This window comes from Lycium barbarum, chromosome 6, assembly GCF_019175385.1.
Source record: "Lycium barbarum isolate Lr01 chromosome 6, ASM1917538v2, whole genome shotgun sequence".
NCBI lineage: Eukaryota > Viridiplantae > Streptophyta > Magnoliopsida > Solanales > Solanaceae > Lycium > Lycium barbarum.
In genome coordinates, this window is record NC_083342.1 from 93,110,473 (window position 1) to 93,138,143 (window position 27,671).

Below are 27,671 nucleotides of genomic sequence, written 5' to 3' on the forward strand. Positions count from 1 at the left end.
TGTAGGTGCAAAAAATGAGATAACAACAACGCAAGAGTTTATCAAGCACGTGTCAAGAGCTTCCAATTTTTTTTTTATGAGAAATGTTAAGAAGCTTGTGCTAAGAGAGATGCCAAAGTTATGATGAAAAGCAAGTTGCAACATGAAGATGAGCAGGATGCCGGAACGTGCATCTTTTTTTTGTTGTTCTTATTTCTCCTTTTATTGTTCCTTTTCTCTCCACATTTTCTTCTGTTTTAGTCATCTACTGCCTATACAAATTATACTTTTTATGCATGTTTACGTTGTAGAACGTCATTTGCTTTGTCGAACTAAGTTCTTTAAGTTAACTTATCAACAATTAAAATAAATTAGAGTAATTCTCCTTCAACTTTTTCAATAAGTCTACAATATTTATACTTGTAGGATAAAATAACTTTTACAACCACACAATAATCAAAATTGTATATCATCAGAAATTCTTATCTTTGAAATAAGTGATCTGGAACCTCCGTTGATCAACATCTATTTTTTTCTTTCTAATTTTGGCCTTTGGAGCAGTGTCATGACACCTTTCTTAGACCAACAACTATTTTAATCTTTTTTCCGAATGTATTTTTTATTTTTTTCACTTATTTTAAGACGATATCTCCATTATCAAAATTGCATTGGGCTTTTCATTATAGCTCCATAATTTCTATCATAAATGAAATAAGGAACAGAGAATTTTGGTAACATAAAAGAGTAATCCTTTTGCCTCCTGGAAAGTTAAGGTCAAATAATTTCATTTGAGCTTCAAAATAATCATGGTCAGGTCTTTAATTGCACCTTCATTCACAGTAGTTAACCTATTTTTTGGATCTTGAACTAAGATCATCATGTCAAGATAACCACATGATAATATCTAATCTGTTAGCTTTCTCAGCTTGAAACTTTTTTTACTTTCTTCTTGACATATTAAAAGTCCATGCTCTACTCAAGATTTAGTAAAGCATTTACCTCTAAAACTAATTTTTGATGATGTGCCTACTGAATTATTGGACCACATTGTGATGACCTTCCAAGTCATCTTGCCACATAAGCACATATTTTAGACATGTGGATGCTTACATGGCAAAGATGCTAGCATTTATGGGAAGATTCTAGAGCCATGGAGAGTTTTCTTGGAGAGACTCTAGATTCTTATAAAATATTTAGGAAGACTTTCTTGAAAAGCCTTAGAATATTCTAGGCATGTAGAGAATTCTAGAGAGGGGGCATACTTGTAAATATAGAGGGACTTGTGTAACAATTATTATTTATCCATTAGCCCCTAGGTGAGTAGTATAAATAGAGGGGCATACATTTGTAAAAATCATCAAGAAAAACAATTCAAGTTCTCTCTAATACAAAGCTTCCTTCTAGCAAAATTCTCTTGTCTTTCTTAATTACTATTCCCTTAGTGATCTTAAGTGTAGTAATCTAGGCTGACTTGGCATAGCAAGATCGTGAGCAAGTTGTGCAAGAACGTGAGCGAGTTGTCAAGTGCCGCACGTGCGCTTAGTTGAAGACTAAGGACGTGACAACGTGGTATCAGAGCGAAGGTTACGACTGAGGGAATGGCAAACGACGGAGAAATCAACACTGCTAAAACCCAAGCCAATGTCATCCAGGATGCAGCTGGCAAGAAGGGCCATAACAAAAAGAGGAATGACGCCAACAAGAGCCAGGAGGTGCCGCCAGAGGTTGTGCCAAATGAAGGGCTTACATCCCAAGAACCATCTACCACTGAGGCGAGCGAGGATGACGTGGAGGTCCTGTCCGAGGACGTCTCGCTCGGTAAAGAGTGGGTTATGAAGGTTAACGTGGGGATGGATGCCATCGACATATTTGGCCAACGTTTGGGCAAGGTGGAGGGCACTCTTAACGTTCTTGAGGGGCATACTCTTGAAGAGATTGAAAGCATCCGAAATGACTTGGAAGGGCACATGCAGGCTGAGATTGAGGTAAAACAAACCATCACTGCCCTAGAGTGCAGACTCATGGAGGCGTTAAGTTCTATCGATGCCATGAAGGCAAAGATAGTGGCACTCGAAGAGCATATTGATGTTAGTGTGACCAAGGCAGCCAACAATGTTGTCGTGACGAGGGAGGCTAAGATCGAGGCTCCCAAGCCACCAGTGTTCAAAGGGGTTCGTGATGCACAAGAAGTGGAGAACTTTCTTTGGCACTTGGAGAATTATTTCAGGCATGGAAAAGTGAGGGACGATGAGGCCAAGATCAACACCGCCGTGTTGTACCTAACAGAGACTGCCATGTTATGGTGGAGAAGAAAGGTCACCGATGCTGACAGAGGTCTATGCACAATCAACACGTGGGATCAGTTCAAGCATGAGTTTAAGCGACAGTTCTTCCCAAATAATGTCTTGTATGAGGCAAGGCGCATACTTAGAGAGTTGAAGCAGACAGGGAGCATTCGCGACTATGTCAAGGAGTTCACCACCCTTATGCTTCAAATTCCCAACCTCACTAGTGATGACTTGTTATTTCACTTCATGGACGGGTTACAGAACTGGGCTAAGCAAGAGTTGCAACGCCGACAAGTCAGTGATATAGACCAAGCCATAGTGGAGGCCGAGTCTTTGATGGATTTCAAGCATGATAAACGCGACAAAGGCAAAGGTCATGAGTCAAGGGGTGGCAATACCACAGGTGGGGGAGACCGTGGTAAGAACAAGGAGTCTCAACAATACTGCTCCAGGACTCAAGATGCCAACAAGTTCGATGGCAAAAAGTCAAATGGTCGTCAGGGCTATGCTGAGAAGAAGGCGCAGGTCGAGAAAAAGGGATGCTACATATGTGGAGGACCACACGGCTTCAGAAATTGCCCCGACTTGAAGAGCCTCAATGCAATGGTTCGTGATCGAAAGGAGCAGACGCAAGGAGAGAGTTCAGGCACTGCACAGTTAGGTATGATAAGCATATGTGGCGTTGTCAAGGAGCAACCCATCCAACCCAACGAGAATAGAAATCAATACGTGGATCTCACTATAAACAACAAGCTCGCTCGGGCATTGGTGGACACTGGAGCGACTCACAATTTTGTGACCGAGGCTGCAGCGAAAAGACTAGAGTTGAAGCTCGCTCCAATTAATGCCCTCGTTAAGACCGTGAATGCTAAGCCAAAAAATGCTCGTGGTGTAGCTAATGGCGTTAGTGTCAAATTGGGCGATTGGAAAGGTACGACAAATTTTACCGCCACTACTATGGACATCTTTGACATTGTTCTGGGACAAGAGTTCTTTAGGCATTGCCACGCGATGATCGACCCCTACCTCAAACGTCTCTTGGTCTTGGAGCGAGAAGGAGCTTGCATGGTGCCTACAGTGACTATACCGCATGTAAAGGGACAAACACAACTTTCAGCTATGCAGCTAATCAAAGGTCTTAAGAAAGGAGAGCCGACATTCATGGCAACCATTGCAAGTTTGGAAGAATACAAGGGTCCCCAGGACACACTGCCTCCTTGCATAGAGAAGTTGCTCGAGGAGAACAAAGATGTCATGCCCGATGAGCTACCTAAGCACTTGCCTCCTAGACGTGAGGTGGATCATAAGATTGAGTTGGAACCAGGGGCTAAGCCACCGGCATTCGCCCCTTATCGCATGGCACCGCCTGAGTTGGAGGAGCTTAGGAATCAACTAAAGGAGTTACTAGATGCCGGCCACATTCGCCCATCGAAGGCACCCTTTGGTGCACCGGTGTTGTTTCAAAAGAAGAAGGATGGATCATTGCGCCTGTGTATAGACTATCGGGCACTTAATAAGGTCACAGTGAAGAACAAGTACCCGATCCCGCTCATTGCCGACTTATTTGATAGACTTGGACAAGCCAAGTACTTTACCAAGGTGGATCTTCGCAAAGGTTACTACCAGGTTCGGATTGCAGAAGGGGACGAACCAAAGACAGCCTGTGTGACAAGGTACGGAGCCTTCGAGTGGTTGGTGATGCCCTTCGGATTAACCAACGCACCCGCCACATTTTGCACTCTCATGAATGAGATCTTTTATCCCTACCTGGATCAGTTCGTGGTAGTCTACTTGGATGATATAGTCATCTACAGTAACACCTTGGGGGAGCACGTGGAACACTTACGAGAGGTTTTCCAAGTCTTGCGAGAGAACGAGCTATACATCAAGAGGGAAAAGTGCGAGTTTGCAAAATCAAAGGTACACTTCTTGGGCCATGTTATTAGCAATGGCGAGCTACGCATGGATGAGGCTAAGGTACGGGCTATCCAAGAGTGGGAGGCACCTACAAAGGTAACCGAGTTGAGATCCTTCCTTGGCCTTGTTAATTACTACCGACGTTTTATCAATGGCTATTCAGGTAAGGCAGCACCCTTGACCGAGTTGTTAAAGAAGAACAAATCATGGGGATGGACGGAGCACTGCCAAAAGGCATTTGAAGACCTCAAGGCAGCCGTGACAGAGGAGCCAGTTCTAGCGCTGCCCGACTTCAGCAAAATGTTCGAGGTGCATACAGATGCTTCTGAATTTTCCATTGGGGGTGTCCTGATGCAAGATAGGCATCCCATAGCGTTCGAGAGCCGCAAGTTGAACGATACGGAGCGGCGTTACACGGTACAAGAGAAGGAGATGACTGCCATTGTGCATTGTCTTCGCATATGGAGACATTATTTGCTGGGGTCGAAGTTCGTGGTCAAGACTAACAATGTGGCCACTAGCTACTTCCAGACACAGAAGAAGCTCACACCAAAACAGGCTAGGTGGCAAGATTTCTTGGCTGAGTTCGACTATGTGTTGGAGTATAAGCCGGGCAAGGGTAACGTTGTAGCCGATGCCTTGAGTAGAAAGGCCGAGCTTGCTGCCATTACTTCGGCAAGTTGGGATATACGAGAGGCTATAAAGGAAGGCATGCAACATGACCCCACAGCTAAGCAGCTTATGGAGTTAGCCACCCAGGGGAAGACGAGGCGCTTTTGGGTGGAAGACGGTATATTGCTCACCACAGGTCGGAGAGTCTACGTGCCGAAGTTTGGAGATATTAGGCGACGTATTATGAAGGAGAGCCACGACACCTTATGGGCCGGTCACCCAGGTCAACGCCGCACTAGAGCCTTGGTTGAGTCGGTCTATTATTGGCCACGCATGCGTGAGGACATAGAGTGTTATGTCCAGACTTGTCTTGTGTGCCAACAAGACAAGGTTGAACAAAGGAAGCCCGGAGGACTTTTGGAGCCACTACCGATAGCGGAGCCTCCATGGGAGAGCGTGACTATGGACTTTATCACCTGTCTACCGAAGTCCGACGGTTATGGAACTATCATGGTGGTCGTGGATAGATTTTCGAAATATGCCACTTTCATGCCCGCTTCACCAGGATGTACAGCTAAGGAAGCCGCCAAATTATTCTTCAAGAACGTGGTCAAATATTGGGGCTTACCAAGGCATATCATCAGTGATCGTGACCCCCGCTTCACTGGGAACTTTTGGAGGGAGTTGTTCGACATACTTGGCACGGAGCTGCACTTTTCCACTAGTTTCCACCCACAAACGGATGGACAAACAGAACGGGTCAATGCTTTGTTGGAGTGCTATTTGAGGCATTATGTGAGTGCACACCAGAAGGATTGGGCAAGGCTCTTAGACCTAGCCCAGTTCTCCTATAACCTGCAGCGGAGTGAGTCCACAGGTCGGACACCATTTGAGCTAGCCACAGGCCAGCAACCACAAACTCCACATTCACTACCGGCAGCGTTCGAGGGGAAGAGTTTGGGGGCTTACCATATGGCCAAGGGGTTCGAGGAGCAGCTTGACACTGCTAAGTCCTACTTGGATAAGGCAGCAAAGAAGATGAAGAAGTTTGCCGACCGCAAGCGTCGTCCCACAGATTATAAGGTTGGGGACATGGTTTTGGTGAAGTTTAATCCAAGGCAGTTTAAGACACTACGGGACGTGCATCAGAACTTGGTACGGAAGTATGAGGGGCCGTTTAGGATCGTTGCCAAGGTGGGCAAGATCTCATATAAGTTGGAGTTACCGCCTCATCTTAAGATTCACCCCGTCTTCCATGCTAGCGTGCTCAAGTCATACCATGAAGACAAGGATGATCCCAGCCGAGGTCAGTCGAGTCGGGCGCCGATTACCATCACCGTCTCTCATGATCGGGAAATTGAGGCAATCATTGATTACCAGGCCAGGCGAAAACAAGGGCAGAAAGCCACCGCCATGTTCCTCGTCCACTGGAAGGGGCAACCACCGGAAGAGGCCACATGGGAGCGTTATGAAGACTTGTGGCAATTTAAAGACAAGATTCGAGAGTTTATGTTGCAGCAATGCGCCGCGGTCGTCGCAACATCAGGTGGGGGAGAATGTGATGACCTTCCAAGTCATCTTGCCACATAAGCACATATTTTAGACATGTGGATGCTTACATGGCAAAGATGCTAGCATTTATGGGAAGATTCTAGAGCCATGGAGAGTTTTCTTGGAGAGACTCTAGATTCTTATAAAATATTTAGGAAGACTTTCTTGAAAAGCCTTAGAATATTCTAGGCATGTAGAGAATTCTAGAGAGGGGGCATACTTGTAAATATAGAGGGACTTGTGTAACAATTATTATTTATCCATTAGCCCCTAGGTGAGTAGTATAAATAGAGGGGCATACATTTGTAAAAATCATCAAGAAAAACAATTCAAGTTCTCTCTAATACAAAGCTTCCTTCTAGCAAAATTCTCTTGTCTTTCTTAATTACTATTCCCTTAGTGATCTTAAGTGTAGTAATCTAGGCTGACTTGGCATAGCAAGATCGTGAGCAAGTTGTGCAAGAACGTGAGCGAGTTGTCAAGTGCCGCACGTGCGCTTAGTTGAAGACTAAGGACGTGACAACATGCTGCTACTAGTAATTATTAATAGTAATGAAACTATTCTCCTTAGCACATTGACCTTACAATTATTATCTTCTCAAATTAACATTCACAGGGCCTTTGTTATCTTTGTGAGCATTAAAAGTATTAGGCTTGAATAAAACAACAATAACAAGCCAGTATAATATCATAAGTGGAGGAGTCTGGAGAGGATAGTGTGTATCCAGACCTTGTCCCTATCTTGAAGTCACTTAATTTTTATTTAAGGTATTTGAAGTTGAAATAAACAATTGTAAAGTTGTATGTGAATATGTTTACTTGGCCCAAAAAAATGTGAAGTTTGAAGACATGTAAGTAAATATAACCAACAATAAATTGGTCTTTTTGTTTTCTTTACGTTTTTAGTGTCTTTAATTTTCATTTCATATTATCTTTTAATAGAAGAAAACACACACATATTCTAAAGAAGAAAATTTTCATGAACTTTTTTTTTAAAAAAAAAAATCAATAATGAAAAATTCAGCCAATGCAAATATAACCTGTAATTTCAATATTAATCTTTTATAGCCGCGCGAAGAGCGGATAATTTCACTAGTAATAATAATATAGAGAGTGTTTGGCTAAGTTTATAAGTTAGTCAAGCTGGCTTATAAGCATTTTTTAACTTATCTATCCGCTTGTTAAACACGAAAATGCTTATAAGTCAAGTGTTTATCAAACAATAAAGTGCTTATAAGTCACTATCAGTCAAAAGCCATAAGTTAGTCATCCCCAACTTATGATTTTTAAGCTTATAAGAACTTTTGACTTGACCAAGCATTTTACTACTATTATCCTTAATTTTTTCCAATTCTCAAAATATCTTTCTCAAAACAAAACTTCTAACTTCCTCTTAATTCCATTTTTGTTGTTCCCCTCTTTCTTTACAAGAATACTTTTAAATTATAGTAATCTTTTGCAAAAAAGGGGTATTTTAGTCATTATAACAAAAGAAAACTTACAACATTTTTTTATAAAATACATTTTGTTTTGTCTCTGTTTATTCTATTATTAGTTCTATTCTTTCGATCCTCTTGTGTTTCGAGAAATCAAACCGAAGTCAATTCATCCAACACCCCTTCTGAACATTCAACTGCTTATTAACAATTTCAACTCTTTTATCCAAACACATAACTCCTTATTTATAAAAATCAATTTCAACGCTTAAGTTATCATCTATGAACAATCAGCAAATCCAAACAGCCACATTTTCTTTTATTAGCGGAATAAAATTTTGTTGAACAATTCTCTTCTTCTTTCATGTATATGATTGTGTGATATAATTAAGTGTACTATATAAATGTAATTTAGAATCTTTGATTGAGAAATTACAAAGTGAAAAAATAAAATTTATTACATCTCGAGCTAATATTTTTTTCCAACTATATATAGCAACAACTTTAGTGTAGAAACAATAGCATGACATATAAAAGAGTTTCTCATAATTAAGTGTTAGTAAACACAGAGGATGGATCTTGAGTCGGCATTTGTTTACTCTAATTATGAATGAGCTAACTAACACTGTACAAGATGAAATTCGTTGATGTGTGTTATTTCTAATAATATTATATTAATTGAGAAAACAATTAAGAGTAGCAACTAAAAGTTTGAACTATGGAGAAATACTAAGAAAAGTAAATAATATAGGATAAATAGGCGTGAGACACAATATATGAAATATACATTTAGTTATAACAAGACTAAAATTGTGATGAAGTTGAACAAGAATATGTTGTCTAAAAAATGCAAACAATTCAATAATATGTAAGATTTTGCTCTATGACAATTGATTGATATATAACATGTTAAATATAAATGGAGAAACACTATTAGGGTTTACCTACCAAAATGATAGTAAGTTCTTTAGAACAATAATAAAATATGCTATATTACATGAAAATAAATAATAGGCAACTAAAGTGCAGTATGTCCACATGATGAGTGTAACGAGGATGCAGATGCTAAAATGGATAAGTGACTAACAATGCGAAATTAGACAACATATCTCAAGTATGATATTTTCTTATGCAACCAAACTTCATACATTTTTGCCTAAAGTTTGGCTTGACAGCCCCAAACTTCAGATATGTTTGTTTGAAGTAAAAGCTCGATATGTCTCAATATAACATTAAATAATTGACCATTAGCTTCAGATCATATTCAATCGACAACCAAACGTCTCCAACACAATCAAATTACAGGATAACATATAACCATTAGCGTAACATCTCAGGATCATTTCATCAATTGAATCGTGGTTCTGAGCCAACGGAAGTTTCAATTATCCATTATTGATGAAATCATTTTTTTTTTAACTATGACGAAATCATTATTAATACTTTGAATGTCTCAGTATAACTAATTAATTCATAATTTTCTAGTTCTAGTGAGATCTTAGATATTCACCTCAAATTAACCCAATTCATATTGATACCTTCAAGAGTTTATTTCCATCATAATCGACTCATAACATCTCAATTCACAATATTCTCGTATTTCTTTCCATTTAAATTCACATTCCTCCGACAATTCAAAATATTCAATAGCTTCATTAGAGTTATTGTATTTCACAATTTAATAAGTAAGAACACTAGTCATTGTATTTCACAATTTAATAAGCAAGAACACTAGTCGTTGTATTTCACAATTTAATAAGTAAGAACACTAGTCATTGTATTTCACAATTTAATAAGCAAGAACACTAGTCGTTGTATTTCACAATTTAATAAGCAAGAACACTAGTCGTTGTCTTCCCCAAATTTCTAAAGAACACTATTCATGCAATAAACTAGGTTACATAATTCAACCTTCCAACTATTAGAATTTGAAACAAATGTTATGAATACTTTTGACCGCTCATAATAAACGAATTTGAGTTGTTAGAGTTACTTACTTGAAACTTTTTCTAAAAAAAAGATATTTGAGATTTTTGGTATTCTTGAACAACTTGATTTTTTTTAAAAAAAATTTCAACGATTAAATGATATTAATACTAATGTTTAGAAGTAGAAATTAAATAAATAAAAAAATACTCAAAAAACTTAACTTGATTAGTAGATAAAGGCCCAAGCTCAATCTCCAACTTTATTTCCAAACCTCAACTCAAAATTTTCACAAAAATAATATAATGTTGCCCGAAATTGAATTTATATATCTAAGGTGTTCTAGTAATTTGTACCTTGCGCCTCGCAAGTTTTATCTTGATAAGCACCTTTCAGTAAAACACATATAACCTTTTATAAGAATACTCAAATGACGAACGACTCGTGGCTTAGGCCTAGACACAAAAAACCTTGCCAAGGCCTCATGCACGCTCGTTTGAAACTTCAGCATGTCGTGTGGTTTCAAAGTGTGTGGCCCTAGGGCCCTCCTTAGACCCTATATTACTTCAAAGTCCCAATGCATCTCGTGTAGTCATTATCACGTCCAAATGATATTACAGTTGTACTAGTCCTTAACCAGCTTTCGTATGCAAATCGACACTTTGACGTCTTTCGACTTACGAAATTTTCTAGACCTTTACGCCTTAATACAACCTTTAAGATAAATTTTAGAATTCTATGGAGTATAATGGATTTATGAAGAAGTTAATATCATTTAAAATACAAGTGAATTCTACAATTTTTTTTTTTTTTGGTAATTAAATAACTTTTATTGATCACACCAGAGTAGTAGTACTTACAATCAGTCAACCACAGCTAGATTACCACAATCTGCTAATCTCAAAATAAAAATGCAAACCGTCTACTAGAATTCATCTACATTACCGATTCATTAATATGATAATGAATATTATTATATTAACAAAAATAGATACGAAGTTCATATTTCATTAAAGTTGACCCAATTAATTAGTTATAAAAAGATAAGAGAAAAAAAAACAAAATGAGAATTGCCCATCTCTGTTCATTTTCTGTTCCTCACAAAAGAATCCAAATTTGTCAAATTAGTCCCCCACCTTTCTTCCCCAAAAGCCCCAATTACAGAGCGAGTCACTGACTCGCCAAATTAACGTCTTTATAGCGAATTCAATAGCTCTTACACTACTAATTCATCGTCTCTCTTTCAAAAAAATCATTTTTAACCCATTTATAGCATTCTAACAGTTGGAATTACCCCTTTAGCCAGTAGCAGCTGGGGCACCTAATTGGACAAAACAGCTCTTGTAGAAGAGAAAGATTTGAGAGTTACACTTCAAAGAGCTTGAAACAAGAATCTGATCAACCAATTTGAGCCTGGTTCTTGAAAAGTGAGAGTCTTTTTCATTTTTTTTTTTGTAGTCTTTGCTATAAAGGACTTTAATGTTTGAAACACCCAATTAAGGTCCCAGCGTTTCTATTTTAATTCAATTGCTTCTTTTTTTGTTTGTTGATACTGCATTTTGGATTTATTTTGCTTGGTACACACTTATATTCATCTGTGTTTGGTGAAATAGTGGCTGAAAAATAGCTCCTTTGAGGGCATTTTAAAGATTGTATATCTTTTACTCCATTTAATTTCTATTCAGGTTTCATAAATGGCATTCATGTGAAGCTTTGGACTATTTTTTTCTCTTGTTTCTTTTCTCTATAATAGAAAATTAAGTTGAATTGCATAAATGCAGGGTCTTTTCTCTATAAGGAGGTCACGGGTTCAAGTCGTGGAAACAGCCTCTTCCAGAAATGCAGGGTGAGGCTGCGTACAATAGACCCTTGTGGTCCGGCCCTTCCCCGGACCCTGCGCATAGCGGGAGCTTAGTGCACCGGGCAGCCCTTTTTTAGAAAATTAAGTTGAAGTGAACGAGTAGGAAGCTTAAAAACATTTGAATAGAAGGGTTGGAAATTTTGTTGTGTTATGTATATATCCATGATGCTGAAAGGTTTTAGGTCCAAGTTTACATAGGTCGAAGTGTGCATCTCGAATTCCCTTGAAGTTTAAGCTATTGTGATAGTTAGGAGATGTGCATTTAGGCCAAAATGCTTGCTCTTCCCCTCAAGCCTCACTTTCTCGTATTGACCAAGTATGTTGAGTAATAGAACTAACATAATTGGTAAGTGTCTTTTTTATTGAGTGATAGTGATCATAACTGTCTTTCATAATTATTAGTAATGTTTTTCTTGAAAATGAGCTAAGATGAGTTACAATCAAGTATAATTTGCATCTGTTTAAATAATCTTGTTCTAGTACATTGTCTTCAGCAACATATGACATCTAACTTGTACTTAAGCGATGTTTTTCTATTTAACTCTTCCCTCCTTATTCGCTGATGTCTGTTCGATTTAAATCCTTCCTACTACAATTAGCTTCTCATATTTCTCACGAGGAAACTTCGTCTCAAGTCAATTGGTTTTAGGAATTTTGGAAGTAGGATATATGCAATTTAAATTCCTTTTCATGAATAAGAATACCTGATGTTTACTCCATAACGAATTTTTGAGTGTATGTTACTACTGGAATTGAATTTTTCTAGGATCTGCTAGTGCATTCATAAAAGTTGGTCGGTCATGTAGAATGCTGTGTAGATAATCTCAAGCCAATTGGTGTCTCCTTCTTCCTTGTCCCCGTTTTTCTTTCTTATTTTACCTAACGGGGATTGTAAAGCCTGATCTGGCAGTAAATAGAGGTAAGAGACAGGCAAACACTTGGCCTCCAAAATTCTGACCCTGAACACGGAGAAGAAAATTCATTATGCTCTTCGATTTATGATGCTTACTGCTATTGGAGCATTTTGAGAATTAATCAAGTAGATTTATTAGTGTGTATTATGTTTGCAGCAAGCTGGACTAATCATTCTGTGTATAAATTGTCATGCTGAATGCTACTTCCAAGTGGTGGGGGTGGGATGAATTCTACAATGGATGACATGAACTTAATCCATCAGGCTCAAAGGCATCATCTTGTAGTGAGAGAGATAGGAGAAGAGATTGATTTGGAAATAGGGCCTGGGGATGATGACCCTTCATTTAGTAATAATACTTTGATTAATGTTCCACCACAAGAATCTGGAGCCGAAGACCATGATGAAAGCAAGCAGATGATGATTCATCAGACTTCCGGTGGGAATCAGGACTTGTTGAAGACCCAACCAGTGAAAAAGAAAAAGAAGGTCGTTAAAAGATGGAGAGAGGAGTGGGCAGATACGTATAAGTGGGCATATGTTGATGTGAAAGATGGCACAGCAAGGATATTCTGCTCTGTTTGCAGAGAGTATGGTAGGAAGCATAGGAGGAATCCATATGGAAATGAAGGCAGTCGAAACATGCAGATGAGTGCCCTGGAGGAGCATAATAATAGCTTACTTCACAAAGAAGCTCTTCGTCTCCAAATGGCATCCAAAGATAAGATTGTTGCTGATAAACCTATATATGTTAAAGGTAATTTCCTTGTTTAGTTTTCTTGGTGGCTATACTCACCTTGTCCATTTCACCTTTGTTTTTACCTTAAAAAATAGTATGAGACTTCTAGAGCATTGTTTATTTAATTTATCAACACCTTTTTAAGAACATGGTAACACTTTACTACGCACCTTCTCTTTTGGTATATTGATGCTAGCTTCAGAAAGTCATCTATTATACATGTTTCAAAATTTCCACTTTGTAGTGATCTAATTTTTTTCTTTTTTCCTTGAGCAGTTCATAGACTCCAACCCTCCCTCCACTTTGAAAGTGCGAGAGAGTGTTTGTGTGTGTGTGTGTGGGGGGGGGGGGGGGGGGGGGGTTGAATTGTAATTTTTTTTGTTTTTCTAGTCGACTGTAGCTGAGATACAGCCTGTTTGGATGGGCTTAAAAAAAGCAGCTTATATAAGCTAAGCCAAACGGGCTCAATTACTTTTTTGGGCTTGTTTTAAACACAAAATGACTTTAAGCTGGCCAGCCAAACATTCAAAAAAGCTGAAAACAGCTTAAGCTGTTTTCAGCAACTTATAAGTCAATCCAAACGGGCTCTAGTAAACAAAACTTTTTTTTTTTGATAAGGTAAAAAAATAAAAAAGACTATACTAGTTGTAAATATAACTTAAAGTAATGCAGAAAATAGTTTGCAGTAACTAAAGTGACACAAGATATTTTTATATTAGTTGGGATCCAATGTGTATCTTAGTCCAGTCCCCATGAGTTGCAAGGGTGTTCACTGTAGCTCTTTGTAAGTTAGTTCATCGTACAGTGGCGGTAAAGTGTAACTCCTACGTCTACACTCAAACTCTCATTATCTTTTTGATACAATGCCTCACCAACTATAATTTTTCTCTCCTCTCTTTTTTGAGTACACAGTAAATCTCTAAGAGATACAATTCTTGTTAAAAGTGGAGCAAAAAACTTTGAGAAGTTGAGACGAAAGTCTGTCTTGCTTCGTCCTGGTGTGAGCCTTTAAATAGTCTGAGATTTGATCGTTTGGCTCGTTGACAGATATGGCAACCCAATAGATTTGATCCTTGTAAAAAGGAATTTTGAGGATCCTATTTTCCAAGAATAAGGTTAGAGCTTTATCGCTGATTGGTCTTCCTTCTATAAACCCTTGGCAGCGAATCTTCTAGGGTCTTGGATAGTTGCAATTCTTGGTACTTCTTTCCTTGACTGGTCAGTTTTGACTCGCGCTGAGATCTTTGTAATTAACTTCCAGTTAATGCTGAGTCGTCCTTCCTTAATGCTGATGCGAGAATCTCTTAATGGTACTCGAGTAATTTCTTCCAATGCTTGATTGATACTCTTCCCAATTCGTATGTGCTGCTTCCATAAATAAGTATTCAATTGTACTTATTTACTTCTTCTCTTTTAGTAAGTCAACTTTCCTCGTCGAGGTCTTTTTTTGTTTTCCTGCTTACACAAGTAAAACATCATTAAAACTTAACCCTAACACACTTAAATTGAAATATATGGGTTCGATGTCAGTATTAAGAGAAGCTATTTCGTTAATATCTAAGCAAGAACTTGTAAATTCTTATAACTAAGAGGCCAATGGTGCACGGTTCGAAACGTGATGGATAATGGGCCTACCCCTCTACCCTTCACTTAAATACTAGGCTTTTGCCACAGGTTCAAACCCATGATGCGCGCCTAACCCATACATCACGCACTACACTCCTATCACTAGATCAAAACCCGAGGGGCCTCTTCCCGCATAAGTCTCTTTTGATGAAGTAAGGGTAATTCATTAAAAAGCACCCAGAAGATGAAAGAAAAAGATTACAAGAATGCCTGCTCATATACACAAAAAAAATCTAGTCTATCACTAAGGAGCAGACACAACCCAAAAATTGAACACAGCAAGTTACAGGGGCCTGATTGAGCCAACTAAACATATTCAGTAAGCATTTTGCTTTGAGTAGATGAGTATCTTCCCACATAAGTCTTTTTCATTTCATTCTTGTTATATCCCTTTGGAAGATTATACCTTATACTTATGGGAAAGTTCAGAAGTTTCTAGAACAGGCTTTATCCAGTATGCTTGCATGTATTTGTATGACTATTGAGTGGCCAAATAAATTAATTAACATACTACATTGACTCTTATGTTGAGAAGTCTTTGTGCGAATGGTGGGTAATCTTCTATTGCAAATTGAGGGATGGAGTTGTAAATTTGTGACTAGTGTAGTTTAGCATCATTGGGACATCTTTGTTTAATTCTTTGCGCTTTATTTTGTAAACCAAAGACAATAACCACTGAAATCAATTTGTTCCCACCTTCAATGTTCACACATATATTTTCACTGAAGAATACATTGTCATTTCACAAGTCATTCTTGTGTTTTTTTTTTTTTTTTGTGGGGTGGTGGGGGGTGGGGGTGGGGGGATGTTGTTCCGAGAGACTGAGATACTTTGCTGACTTCTTTATTGCTGTTGAAATCCGTAAAAAGCTCTTATGTCAAAAACGGCTGGATCGATCATTGAAGCTGCACTGAAAAGGGATCCTCATGAACTAGAATTCATACAGTCTGTTCAAGAAGTGGTTCATGCTTTAGAAAGAGTCATTTCAAAAAACTCAAGGTAAGTGTCTTGAACTCAAACCACATGTATGAAAGTAATCATTACAACTCTGATAAGAGAAACTTTACTATGTGTTAGTTATGTAAGCACCATGGAGCGGTTATTAGAACCTGAGCGCACAATTATTTTTCGAGTACCGTGGGTTGATGATAGGGGTGAGACGCATGTGAACCGTGGGTTTCGGGTTCATTTCAATCAGACTCTAGGTCCATGCAGGGGTGGTCTCCGATTCCATCCATCAATGAACTTGAGTATTGCCAAATTTCTTAGCTTTAGTCAGGTGATTTTCTGCCATCTATCTTAGTCTTGTAATTTTACTTGTGAACACAATTGCTATGAAGAGTACAAGCGATTGCTGTATCTTTTTCCCATCTAATCTTTTTGATGAAGGTGTAATGTGAAGTTGAGTTGAGAAAGTTAGCTGCCTCTCATAATGTTTGATTTGCTCTCGTCTGGTAGACTTTGAAAAATGCCTTGTCGCCTTACCGACTTGGGGGTTCTTCAGGTGGAAGTGATTTTGATCCTAAAGGCAAAAGTGATGTTGAGGTATGTGTTTATCTTTAACCATGTTGATTTCTAGTCACAAATTTATTTTCAAGTGTTAGACTTTCTTCTGCAATGCTCCTCGAAGTTGTTTGGCATTGTGGCATAGTAATAGTAGTAGTTGTTATTGTGTTTTTTAAACCTTCTTCTATTTTCTGCCCTCTTCACTGTAGGTCATGCGATTTTGTCAGAGTTTTATGAATGAATTGTATCGTTATTTGGGTCCTGAAAAGGTAGCTAATGACTAATGTCTACGTCAATTTTTCACTTGAGTTTCCTGTCAAACCAGATCTAGTTTCTGTAATTTGATTTATTATCTGATCAAGTAGGATCTTCCTTCGGAGGAGATGGGTGTTGGTACTCGAGAAATGGGATTTTTGCATGGACAATATCGCCGACTGGCTGGTCATTCGCAGGTGAAGATGGTTAATTTTCTGATTTTTGTGATCTTATTCCTCTGGTGCTTCCATCTCTTTCTTTTCCTGCATCTAGTGTGGCAATGGATAAAAATTGTATCAAGACCAGACAAGCTAAGTTCTAGGTGAACATAACATAATGCTAAGTTAACAATCTCTTATTAACAGTACTTATTTTAGCGGTTTTCATTATCTTTATTGTTGGTGACACCATATTTTAAAATAATGCCAGTTATTTTCTTGGGGAGCGTCATATAAATGTTGTATCTTACTAGGGTAGAAAAAAATATCCGGAAGCACTAATTACATGTCTTGTGTTGTGGACACCTTAGTCTTTACAACATACCCACTGTTCCCACAACTAGGGTCTGGGAGGGTAGGATGTACGCAGACCTTACCCCTACCTTTGTGGGGTAGAGAGGCTGTTTCTGATAGACCTCGGCTCAAAAGAAATGTGCCAACGGAGGATTGTACAAAAAAAAAAAAACAGCAAAATAGCAAGATACAAGGCACATGCATCAACAGATAGTAATACACATTGAAGAGAAAGAGAACGATGCGATAACTAAATAATATTACTAAAAAGAAGAAGAGGAGAGGTGGAGGCTAGCCCCTTACCTCTCCCACACGAAGTGCGACAACACTCAACTATCTACTAACCTTCTACCTTAATCCTCGACCTCCATACCTTCCTATCATGTCCTCAGTTAGTTGAAGTTGTGCCATGTCCCGTCTAATCACCTCCCCTCCAGTTCTGCTTTGGCCTATGTCTACCTGTCCTAACTCCTGCTACAGCCAATCTCTCACACCTCCTCATTGGCGCATCCTCGCACCTCGTCCTCACATGTCCGGACAACTCAACCTCGCTTCCCTCATCTAGGTCAATGAACACCGTGTGTAAGTCCTTCTTTTTATCCCTATACTGGTCCAACAATCTCCATGGATGACTTCTGTAATCGATCGCCCTGACATGAATCCGAATCAATTCTCGGAGATAGACATACCCCTCCTCGTCCTCATCTCGTCCACTGTCTCCCATACTTTCATTGTGTGGCTTAGTAGCTTGATACCCCTATAATTATTGTCATTCTGAATATATACCCTCTGTTCTTGTACAACGGAACCATAGTATCGAAAAAATCGACTTTGCTGATTTGATTTGATGATTTATAAATTTTAAAAATCGATATACATGATTTGATCTAGTAAATGTAAAAAGTAAAAAGCGAACCAAATGAAATCTTATTGCAAGTTAGTTCTTTGCCTGCTCCAAGCAAGTTTGTCATATGTCGTTTTCTTCCTCAACTAACATATATATATATTGATAGAGATGTATACGATCTCATGTATAATTGCTCCTTCTTTCTCAATTATATTGGTAGCTGAAAATTAGTGAAAGATAAAATCAACATTGAATAATATTTCCATTTTCGTTTACTAAAATAAAAATAGTAGTTTCCATGTCGTCGAATAAAAAGGGACTGCCTGGTTATTGATGAAAACCAGCATCCAGTAAAGCGGAAGAAAATTTGACAAACCCATTTCGGGACGCTTGTTTAAGTCCACAAAGGGACTGATTCAGGCGGCAAACTGAGTTCTCCCCCTTGGAGAATATCCATGAGGGAGAGACAAGCATACTTCCTTTTTTGGAACATGTTAAGGTTTTACGCTCTAACTCACCTTCACAGCTCTAGGTGTCGTCGCACCTAAGTTGTCATTCTTTCCACTGTCTGATTGCAGGAGAGGGTCACGTGGATGGTTAAGTTAGGAGCAAGATTCGATACTTGCTTAGCCAACACATCTTCACATTGCTTTCCCTCCAAATATGTCTCAATTCACACCTCCAATCCCTTCTCATTAGCTCTCTGATTCTCAGAATAATATTAAAATGTGGATCCTCAGGCCCATCCATTGTGCAACTTCTGTATAGAAACCGGGGAGTCCGTCTCAATGTGAATCTATAACCCTCCTCCCAGAAGCTAGTAGTTTGGCTAAAAACAGATAATCAGAAGAAAATGATTGGGCAGGGATGCACAACAGGTACTTGCAAACCAACACAAGAGAAAAGAATTATGTTCACCTTCGGCAATACGCACTTGATAATACTGCGACTGGAAATCAAACTTCATGAAGTATCGTGCTTCACTCAACTGATTGAAAAGGTTTGCAATTAAGAGGCATAAAGTACTTGTTCTTGATGGTCACTTTGTTCAGCTCTATAATTGATTTAAAACCTTATCGCCATCATGCTTCTTCTGAAACAGAACCGGCGTTCCGAATGTTTATAGTTTTTGGTACACTCCACTGTAGCAGGAGAAAGCACTTCGTGCGAGTTCCTGCTATCTGGATGAGGCAGCGAGTTGAATATGAGGACTTTCATATAGCTTTAGAAGAGTGCTTGAGAGAGACCTTAACGCTAGTGATAAACCCTGTCTTTCATAACCAAATAAACTGTCTAAGGTGAGGATCCAAGATTGATGGGTATAGAATTTGGTGGTACTTTTTATTGATCACAAATTGCTTCGTTATTGCACTGTACTCGTTTTGCAGGATCAGCTCTTAGATGCAAAAAATCAAATGATGAAGGGAAAAAATGTCAGATTGAAACGCCAAAGCTGGGCTAAGAAGAATAGATATGAATGACGAAATGAGGCTTTCCCTCTTAACTTAGTCAGACTAGCATGAAGCTTACCTAGGAATTAGGAAGATGAAAGAAAGAAAGAAAAGCAGAAAAAAGGATACCTCATCGACCATAAGGGCATAGATCGACAAGGTCCAAGAAAAGAAAATACCTACAGCAGAATCAGAAGACCTTTAGTAGATTGTTTTTAGGTCCAAGCGATGAATCAGAAATCTTCCTTGCATCTACAAGCAAGAGTCTCCTTAGATTTCGCAAGGGAAAGGTTGCCAAATTGGGATACGTTGCGTCAAGGAATAGGAAGTTGCCTCTAGTAGATTGCCCTTTCTTTTCCTTTCCTGGGCTAGGTAACCGCGGGGCATTTTTCTGCTTTGTGGAGTCAACTTGTCTTCCCCGAAGCGAAACCCATGTATAAATTAGTGTCTGTATATGCACCTACAGCTACAGATACAGAAGGTGCAATTGGAACACTAAGATCATGGGTGAAAGAACACTGTGATTACACGATGGGTAAGGTGCAGAGCTACACTCTAAAGACATATTCACTAGATTCCGATCTTGCCGTTGCTCTGTATAGTCCTATTGGAGGGCAATACAATACTCTTAACAGTTCCTGCGTTGACTGATGATGAATTACCTTACTCCCTTTCCATACCGGGTCTAAGGGTATAGTCCATTTTATAATATACTCTTCTTCTATCGCTGAAATAGCTAAATTGGAAATTGAACCCTATAAGCACTGCACTGAAACTATAAAGAACAACAAGAGCAATACCTCTTAGGTTAAAACAGGAACAAGGGGGCAATCATTCTTTAGAAGTCTAAACTAAGAAAGACTTAGGGACCACTTAGGGATGAAAAGAGCCGTAGCTACAAAGCAAAAGAAGTTGTCGGAGGCGATGCAACGATACTCACCTCAGCCTCTCTGGCGGTATTAGTTACCAGATTCATTTAGTGATAGCCTAATAAAACGAAAATGGAAAATATTATTCAATGCTGATTTTATCTTTCACTCATTTCGAGCTGCCAATATAACTGAGAGAGAAGGGGCAATTATTTATGCACAATACCTGTGATCATAATATCATATACATCTCTGTCACTTTATCCTTTAGTTGAGGAAGAAAACGACACATAACATCCTTGCCCGGAAGGGCAAAGAACTAATTTGCAATAAGATTTCATTTGGCTCGCTTTTTAGTTTTTACATTTACCCGATCAAATCATGTATGTCGATTTTTTAAATTATAAATCAAATCTAATCAACAAAGTCGATTTTTTCGGTCTTTTCATATTCTTTTTTCCGGTAAAGGTCTCCATAACACAAAACATGTAGTTAGTGCTTCCAAATATTTCATCTATCCTAGTAAGAGACAACAATGATATGGCACTTCCCAAGAAAATAACTGGCATTATTTTACAATATGGTGTCACCCAGCAATAAAAATAACGAAAACACCCCTAAAATAAGTATTGAGTTAGCATAGACAAATTGCCTGGAAACCCCCCCTCCAAGGGGGTTCAAAGAAAGCTTTCTCTACTGGATTACGAAGTCTCCTATTCTCTTATGATCTCATTGGGTTGAAGGAGTAACAGTTCATGGAAAAGGCTCAGATACTTCTCAACAAAAAGCTACTAATTAGAGTTGGCTTTGCTGTTGATCTGATGAGGAACACCTTATCAGCTAGTCAATTGACAATTCTAATGTGCATGCATTTCCGTCGTGAGTCCACCAAGCACTTGGTGGTATTCTTTTCGAGCTGCTTCGATAGTTTGGGCATGTTACAAGAAGTTGTTAAGCAAGTTTTTTATTTTATGGTTTTAGTGCTTCATTTGCACTTGAAAAAGGAATTAATAGTCCGGTTGCCGGTTCTTGTGATTCACTTTTCCATTTAGGTATGTCTCAAAATGTTTGACTCACTTCCAAAGATAGTGGTTCACATCTGCTAAGAATTTCAAAACAATGATGTGGCGTACTATTATCGAAATAAACAGGTAGCTCTTTATACTTGATGTGACAAACCGTGTCACATAAAAAGCTCGTAGTAAATATTGTTTTGCATGTATGTATATGAAAGTTGTTTGGTTGTCCTTGTAATAAGTCAAGATACGGGTAACAATTATGCAGCGGTCTTAGTCCTTTCCTTTAGGGGTTCTAACTCCTCTATCCACGTCTCTAATTGTCTATACGGTCATGGTGTAACACCTGTTAATAGCTGTGTCAATCATATAAACGAAGCATAGTCCTGAAGCACTTGATGTTGCTTAGATGTTAAGACTAGATAATCAACATTTCTTTATGAGTCCATTGAGAAGACCAAAATGAACTGTTTGCATTTGGAGTAAACAGAGTTATGTTAATGATGCTGAAGTAGTGATAGAACTTCACTTTAAGAATAGAAAGGGATACTTTGTAAGTACTTTTGACAGAACCTTCTTGGTGCTATATTTATATTACAGTTACCTTTTCTCAATAAGCATCATGCGTGAACCGCCAGATTTGGTGGCTTTGAATAAGAAGTTTACTCTAGACCTTTTTTCTTTGACTGAATATTGTACATCATCCAAATGGTTATAAGCATTCACCTTTCCCTTTCTCCTCTCTCTTTCCTTTTCAATTATATGAATTATTGAATTGATGCACGTTTCATGTTATGCAGGGAAGTTTTACAGGACCTAGAGTAAATTGGTCAGGCTCCAGTCTTCGAACTGAGGCAACTGGCTACGGATTGGTGAAGTCTCTTTCTTTCTCTGTTGGTTTTGCATTGTTAAATACTTGTCTCGTTCCTGCCAACTAATTTGTCTTGCAATGTTCAGGTTTTCTTTGCACAGCTTATACTTGCAGACATGAACAAAGAACTAAAAGGATTAAGGTACCATGTCTTCCAGATGACGGATTTCCTTGTGTGTGAAATCAGAAATATAAGAGAAAAATAGCCTAATATTTGGGGCTTATTTTACTGATTTTCATGAATGGCAATATCAGTGGATCTGTTTGCTATTATAAGCAAACCTACATCATGGGTGCAGCTGAAAAATGGAAAATTTGCTAGAAATTCATCGAGATCTTTGTCAGAAGACATGATTGGGTAGCATGTAGATATTTATGCCGTCCCACTCGATCATCATATTTTACGGTCTTCAGCTTTAGTTCATGTGTGGATCTTCCAGTTTGAAAGCGGGATGGTTTCACAAGCACTTGAACATTCATCAAAGTCCGGAATACATAGAGGTCCATTTAAATGGATACTGAAAGCCAGCAATTTTTCAAATCTTGTGCATATTTTGAGAAATTATCCTCTTTAACACACTTATTAATAGTTTGAGTATACACACCATAGGCAGCACTTTATTGGATTATCATAACCTGTCCCCTCCAAGGCATATATATTTTGGGCTTCAAAACTATTTGCATAAGCAGGTATTAAAGTAGAAAAGAAAAAGCTGTTTGCTCTTGATATTTGCTGATATATGAGAGGTATCTTGTATGGCTGTTTCTATTGCACCTCGGCGTCAAAGTACTGTAATGTGTATTAGCAGTTCTCCTCCCATCTTATTGCCTTTAAGTAAGAGTTCTTTCCTCCCATGATTATCATTGGTAGATATCTGTTTTGAGCTTCATAGCTACAGATGATATGGCACCTGGTAACTGTGTTATTACTCGTTATCCTGACTTTAGTTTTTCCGTCTGTGATCTCGGTGATGAAGTTGACTAATTTTCCTAGGGTTTCTGTATTTTACTGAGCTGAGGCAAAAGGTTATGTAGATTGAGTAGGATGAAGTCAAATAGTTCAAAGCAGAGTTACTGGAACAATTTCAATTTAGGCAATGAAAAATCTGTTTGGCCACTTTTTTTGGGATGAAACAAGTAAAACGAGATTAAACATTATGATGGAAGGAACACCACAGTATCTTAAAATTTGAGATTGTTAACAAAACTTATTGTTCTCTTTGGCTTTGTCCCTGCTTTCTTCGAGGATGTAATAAATTCCTTTGGTTTCCCCTTGTCTTTATGTCCAGGTGTGCAGTTAGCGGTTCTGGAAAGATTGCAATGCATGTCCTAGAGAAGCTTATTGCTTATGGGGCCGTTCCCATCACCGTATCTGGTAAACTTTCTGATTTCTTTTGAATGTTTTCAGCTTGCACCGACTATTGCGAGCATATTCAGATCCAGGATTTGAAGTTTATGGCTTCCTACTACAATCTCAAGTTAATATACAATAATAACTGAGTTCACAGTTAAATTTTTATAGATATTTAGTGAATTTCTTAATACAAATACAGTGTTTGGGCAAAAGCTGCTGGGTTCACGTGAACCTAGTACTTTAAGGTCAGATCCCCCTCTGAGTGAGGCATTCTATCAAAATTTTTCCTTCCAATATCAATTGGTACAGTCTGCAACCTACCCTATTCATTCAACTGAATATTATTGCTTCGCTTAGAGCTTACCATTTAGGGATTACTGAGCACTCAGTCTATGCTTGTAATAGATTCTCTTCTGGAAGGTGAGAGTGAGAGCTCATTGCGCCACTAATATGGTGCACATACAATAAGATACTTAGATTATTAAGTTTGCAAGTTACGATTTTACAGACGCAAAGGGTTATCTGGTGGATGATGATGGATTTGATTTCTTGAAGATATCTTTCCTGAGAGACATCAAAGCTCAGCAGAGAAGCTTAAGGTTTGTTTCCTCTTTTTCTTCTTTTTTCACTATAGCTGTGCAGACAAATACCTTTATTTGAACAAATGGCATACTTATAAGTATTTTTGCAGAGACTACTCAAAGACTTATGCTCGCTCAAAGTACTATGATGAAGCTAAGCCTTGGAGTGAAAGGTGTGATGTTGCATTCCCCTGTGCCTCACAGAATGAAATTAATCAATCTGACGCCAATAACTTGGTTCTCTCTGGTTGTCGTATACTTGTAGAAGGTAGTGGTCAACATCCTGTTATCATTCTCACTTGTTTATCATTATTGGTCATGATCCTACCTGTATAATGAGTGGTGTAATTGACATGTTTTTATGTTGCCACTTTTAACTGTATTGCTGCTTGTTTTTAGGCTCCAGTATGCCGTGTACTGCTGAAGCAGTCGACGTTTTGAGGAAGGCTAATGTACTAGTTGCTCCTTCTATGGCTGCTGGTGTGGGAGGGGTAGGATCTTCTGTTCTCGACTACTCTCTGTTCATGATATGTAACTTATTTGTTGAAAAAGAGCAACCACTACCTGAATTTGCTTCGGAGGTCATCTTCTTTATGTATATCCTATTAAATGATTTGAAGATTGATTTGAAGATTTAGCATTATGGCTTTCTACTATCTTTTGCTTTAATTCAAAGTATGCTTATGCTTCCGCATGGCAGCAATATTGGCATCGCAAATGCCAACATGGGTAAGATATAATGCTATAGTAGGTAATCTCAAACTCGAGTATCGACTTTGTTGATGGATTCTATTGCCAAGGCTAAAGATGAAACATCTTGGTATCAAAAAAGAAAGAGGTTCATTCCTGTGAACTCCTCCATCTTGGTATCAGAGAAGAAAAAGGTTCATTCCTGTGAATTCGTGATAGGAATGAGAGTTGGAAGCCACATTCTCTTCATCCGGTCCCAGTTTTACTCTTACACAAGAAAGAATTTTGGTGTCTCTCCTGAAGTTCACTGGCTTTCTGCGAGGGCATACAACATTTTTGATGTCCTATTAATGCTTGACAAAAGATTCATTTCCAATTTCTTCCATAATCTTCTTTTTACTTGATTAATTTTTCCTTTATTAATGTCTTATTTTTGACATCTTCTTTATGAGAAGAGCTTGTGAATTAGTAGTTTTATGAAGCTTGTGTTAGACAAAAGTTTATCAAGAAAGTTAGTGCAACAAGCACGAAGCACCAATTTGTATGCTCAGAATAAACATGACTAGGTTTCCCATATTTTCTTCTGTTATGGATTGCTGCAAGTTGATTGTGCCCATTTTCTTAGATTGATAAAATTTCTGACTATTAAACGCAGGTGGTTGCAGGGGAACTTGAACTGAAAGAGTGTAATTTAAACTGGTCTCCGGAGGATTTTGAGTCTAAATTACAGGTAAACACTTAAATCTTGATGCAGAAATGGTGTCTTTCTCTCTCTTTTTTTTTTTTTTTTTTTTGGTTTGTGGGTGGGGGTTGACTGTTAGAGGTGTCAATGTGATAAAACTTGTCAGTTTGTAAGGGATAATCGAATATATTTAGTTGGAGCAAGTGCCCAACATCTTCATGTAGTATTTATCATGCTTATTGACCTTAACATTAATGTTTGCTGGAGTCAATTTTGAAAAAATACCTTCGCGTTATTCACTTCATGAAGTATTTATCATGCTTACAACAACAGCAACATACCCAGTGAAATCCCACAAAGTGGGGTCGGGGGAGGGTAGAGCATGCACAGACCTTACCCCTACCTTGGGAGGTGGAGAGGTTGTTTTCGGTAGACCCTCGATACAAGGACAAGTATTTATCATGCTTATTGACCTTAAATATTCTGTACCAACACAAATTATCTCAAGATGAGGTTTAATATAGTAGCAGGCTAGCAGCATCATTTTTCTTGCAGGTGCTTCTTTTGTCTGTTTTCCATTTTGATGCAAATGTCATACCTAGTTACACTGCGGTTGGATCTCTTGCTTTCTGCAGGAGGCTATGAAACAGACATACCAGAGAACCCTAAAAGCAGCAGCTGATTTTGGTTATCAAAAGGAAAGTCCAGAGTAAGTTTTTAAAACTAGCACCACAAAAGATTAGCGCGAGCAGTTATACACATTCTTGCGGATTTAGTAAGTAGATGCATAAAGTAATTATATTAAACGGTTAGAAGGAAATTGTTCTCGTGATAGGCGTTGCCTGAGTGGATGTTTTCTTATTCAAACGTGCTTGGTTCAATAGGTTGTTGTCTTCTAATATTTGCAGGGCGTTGGTCCATGGAGCAGTGATCTCCGCTTTCTTAACGATTGCCAATGGTATGGTGGACCAAGGATGTGTATAAATTGCAGCTTTTTCTTGATGTAGCTTCATATCGATATCTAAATAACATTTTCATTTGGCATCAATAACGAAGAAAGAGTGCTGGTGGGATCCATTGCATCGTCGGGCTACTTTCATGATCTTGCACAGTGCTTGATGGTGTAGATGGTGAGAGCAATATATGCTTATCATTGTAATGTACATGTATCATGTAGGTGAGTTGATGTCAAAAACTTTGGTAGGATTCTCTTCATTTTTTAGGTTAGCTAGGTTATATTAGCTGGTGAAAGACAGAAGTAATTGCGAAAGCAAACACTATGCATCGTGGAGTTAGTTTCCAGGAATGAAAATCCTATAACTTGGATGGACTTCAACAAACCTTTTCAAAGTAAAAAAGCGAAATGTCTTTTTGGCAACTATTCACCCTATAGTTGAGAACAAAAAAAAAAGCCTTTTTGGTAATTTCATGATTAAAAAAAAAAAAAAAAAAAAAAACAAGAAATGCCTTTCATTGTCCATGTTCTTGGATAAGAATAATGATCTACCAATATCAAAATTTTGGATGGCACATTCATTCTTTTCTCAAGAACAAGGGAGAAAAATTAAAGAAAACAAACAAAAGAAGATAAAACTGGGCTTTAGACACTGCATGCACATAGCGCTGAATTTAATTCCCTTCTTTTGGGGGTGGTCTTTAAATTTTGCCCCTCATATTTGCGGTCTTTAAATTTTACCCCTCATATTTGTGGTCTTTAAGTTTTGCCCTTAGCTTGGATATCTGATGTTCTGGGTTCGAATCCCCGCTTAGGCATAAAATAAAAAAATAATTTCGCAAGGCAGGGCTGGAGGGAGTGTATGCTGGATTCGGCATAAAGTCCTTAAGGAAAAATTAAAGTTATGCCGGAGGGGGTATAACTTTTCCTCAAGACATAGTTTAGTTATGCTTTATGGGGCAAAATTTTTCTTTAAGGAACTATGCCTTATGGGGCAGACTTTTAATTAAGGCATAATCAAAATTATGCCTCATAAGACAGAACTTTTCCTTAAGGCAAACTTTTCAAAAGTATGTCTCATAAGACAGAACTTTTCCTTAAGACAAACTTTTAGTTATGCCTTAAGGAAAAGTTCAGCCTTAAAAGTTTGCCTTAAGGAAAAGTTCTGCCTTATGGGGCATACTTTTAGTTAAGGCATAACTAAAAGTATGCCCCATAAGACAGAACTTTTTCT

General features: G+C 38.3%; 1 protein-coding gene across 3 annotated transcripts; it reads left to right on the plus strand.

Annotated features, from left to right (window-relative positions):
• The first annotated feature begins 10,768 nt into the window (after window positions 1-10,768).
• LOC132644842 (uncharacterized) lies at window positions 10,769-26,860 on the plus strand. 3 transcript variants are annotated; one of them, XM_060361478.1, is made up of 17 exons: window positions 10,769-11,136; window positions 11,491-11,555; window positions 12,641-13,240; window positions 15,718-15,847; window positions 15,926-16,127; window positions 16,307-16,393; window positions 16,564-16,623; window positions 16,720-16,806; window positions 22,105-22,176; window positions 22,262-22,317; window positions 23,465-23,550; window positions 24,038-24,128; window positions 24,221-24,378; window positions 24,510-24,601; window positions 25,456-25,530; window positions 26,118-26,191; window positions 26,391-26,860. In XM_060361478.1, exons 3-17 carry the CDS (start codon window positions 12,682-12,684, stop codon window positions 26,464-26,466), a joined length of 1,905 nt encoding a protein of 634 aa, XP_060217461.1. In that variant the 5' UTR covers window positions 10,769-11,136; window positions 11,491-11,555; window positions 12,641-12,681; the 3' UTR covers window positions 26,467-26,860. The 3 variants fall into 3 exon arrangements, with proteins under 3 accessions (XP_060217461.1, XP_060217460.1, XP_060217462.1); XM_060361477.1 differs by lacking the exon at window positions 11,491-11,555; XM_060361479.1 differs by lacking the exons at window positions 10,769-11,136; window positions 11,491-11,555 and adding an exon at window positions 11,685-11,916.
• The last annotated feature ends 811 nt before the right edge of the window (window positions 26,861-27,671 follow it).

Bases quoted from the DNA above. Each gene is read 5' to 3' on its own strand.
- LOC132644842 (XM_060361478.1), top strand. From the start codon at position 12,682: ATGCTACTTCCAAGTGGTGGGGGTGGGATGAATTCTACAATGGATGAC. The intron at 16,807-22,104 runs GTGAAGATGGTT...CATGTTATGCAG, and splicing joins GACTGGCTGGTCATTCGCAG to GGAAGTTTTACAGGACCTAG. The intron at 24,602-25,455 runs GTAGGATCTTCT...TATTAAACGCAG, and splicing joins TGGCTGCTGGTGTGGGAGGG to GTGGTTGCAGGGGAACTTGA.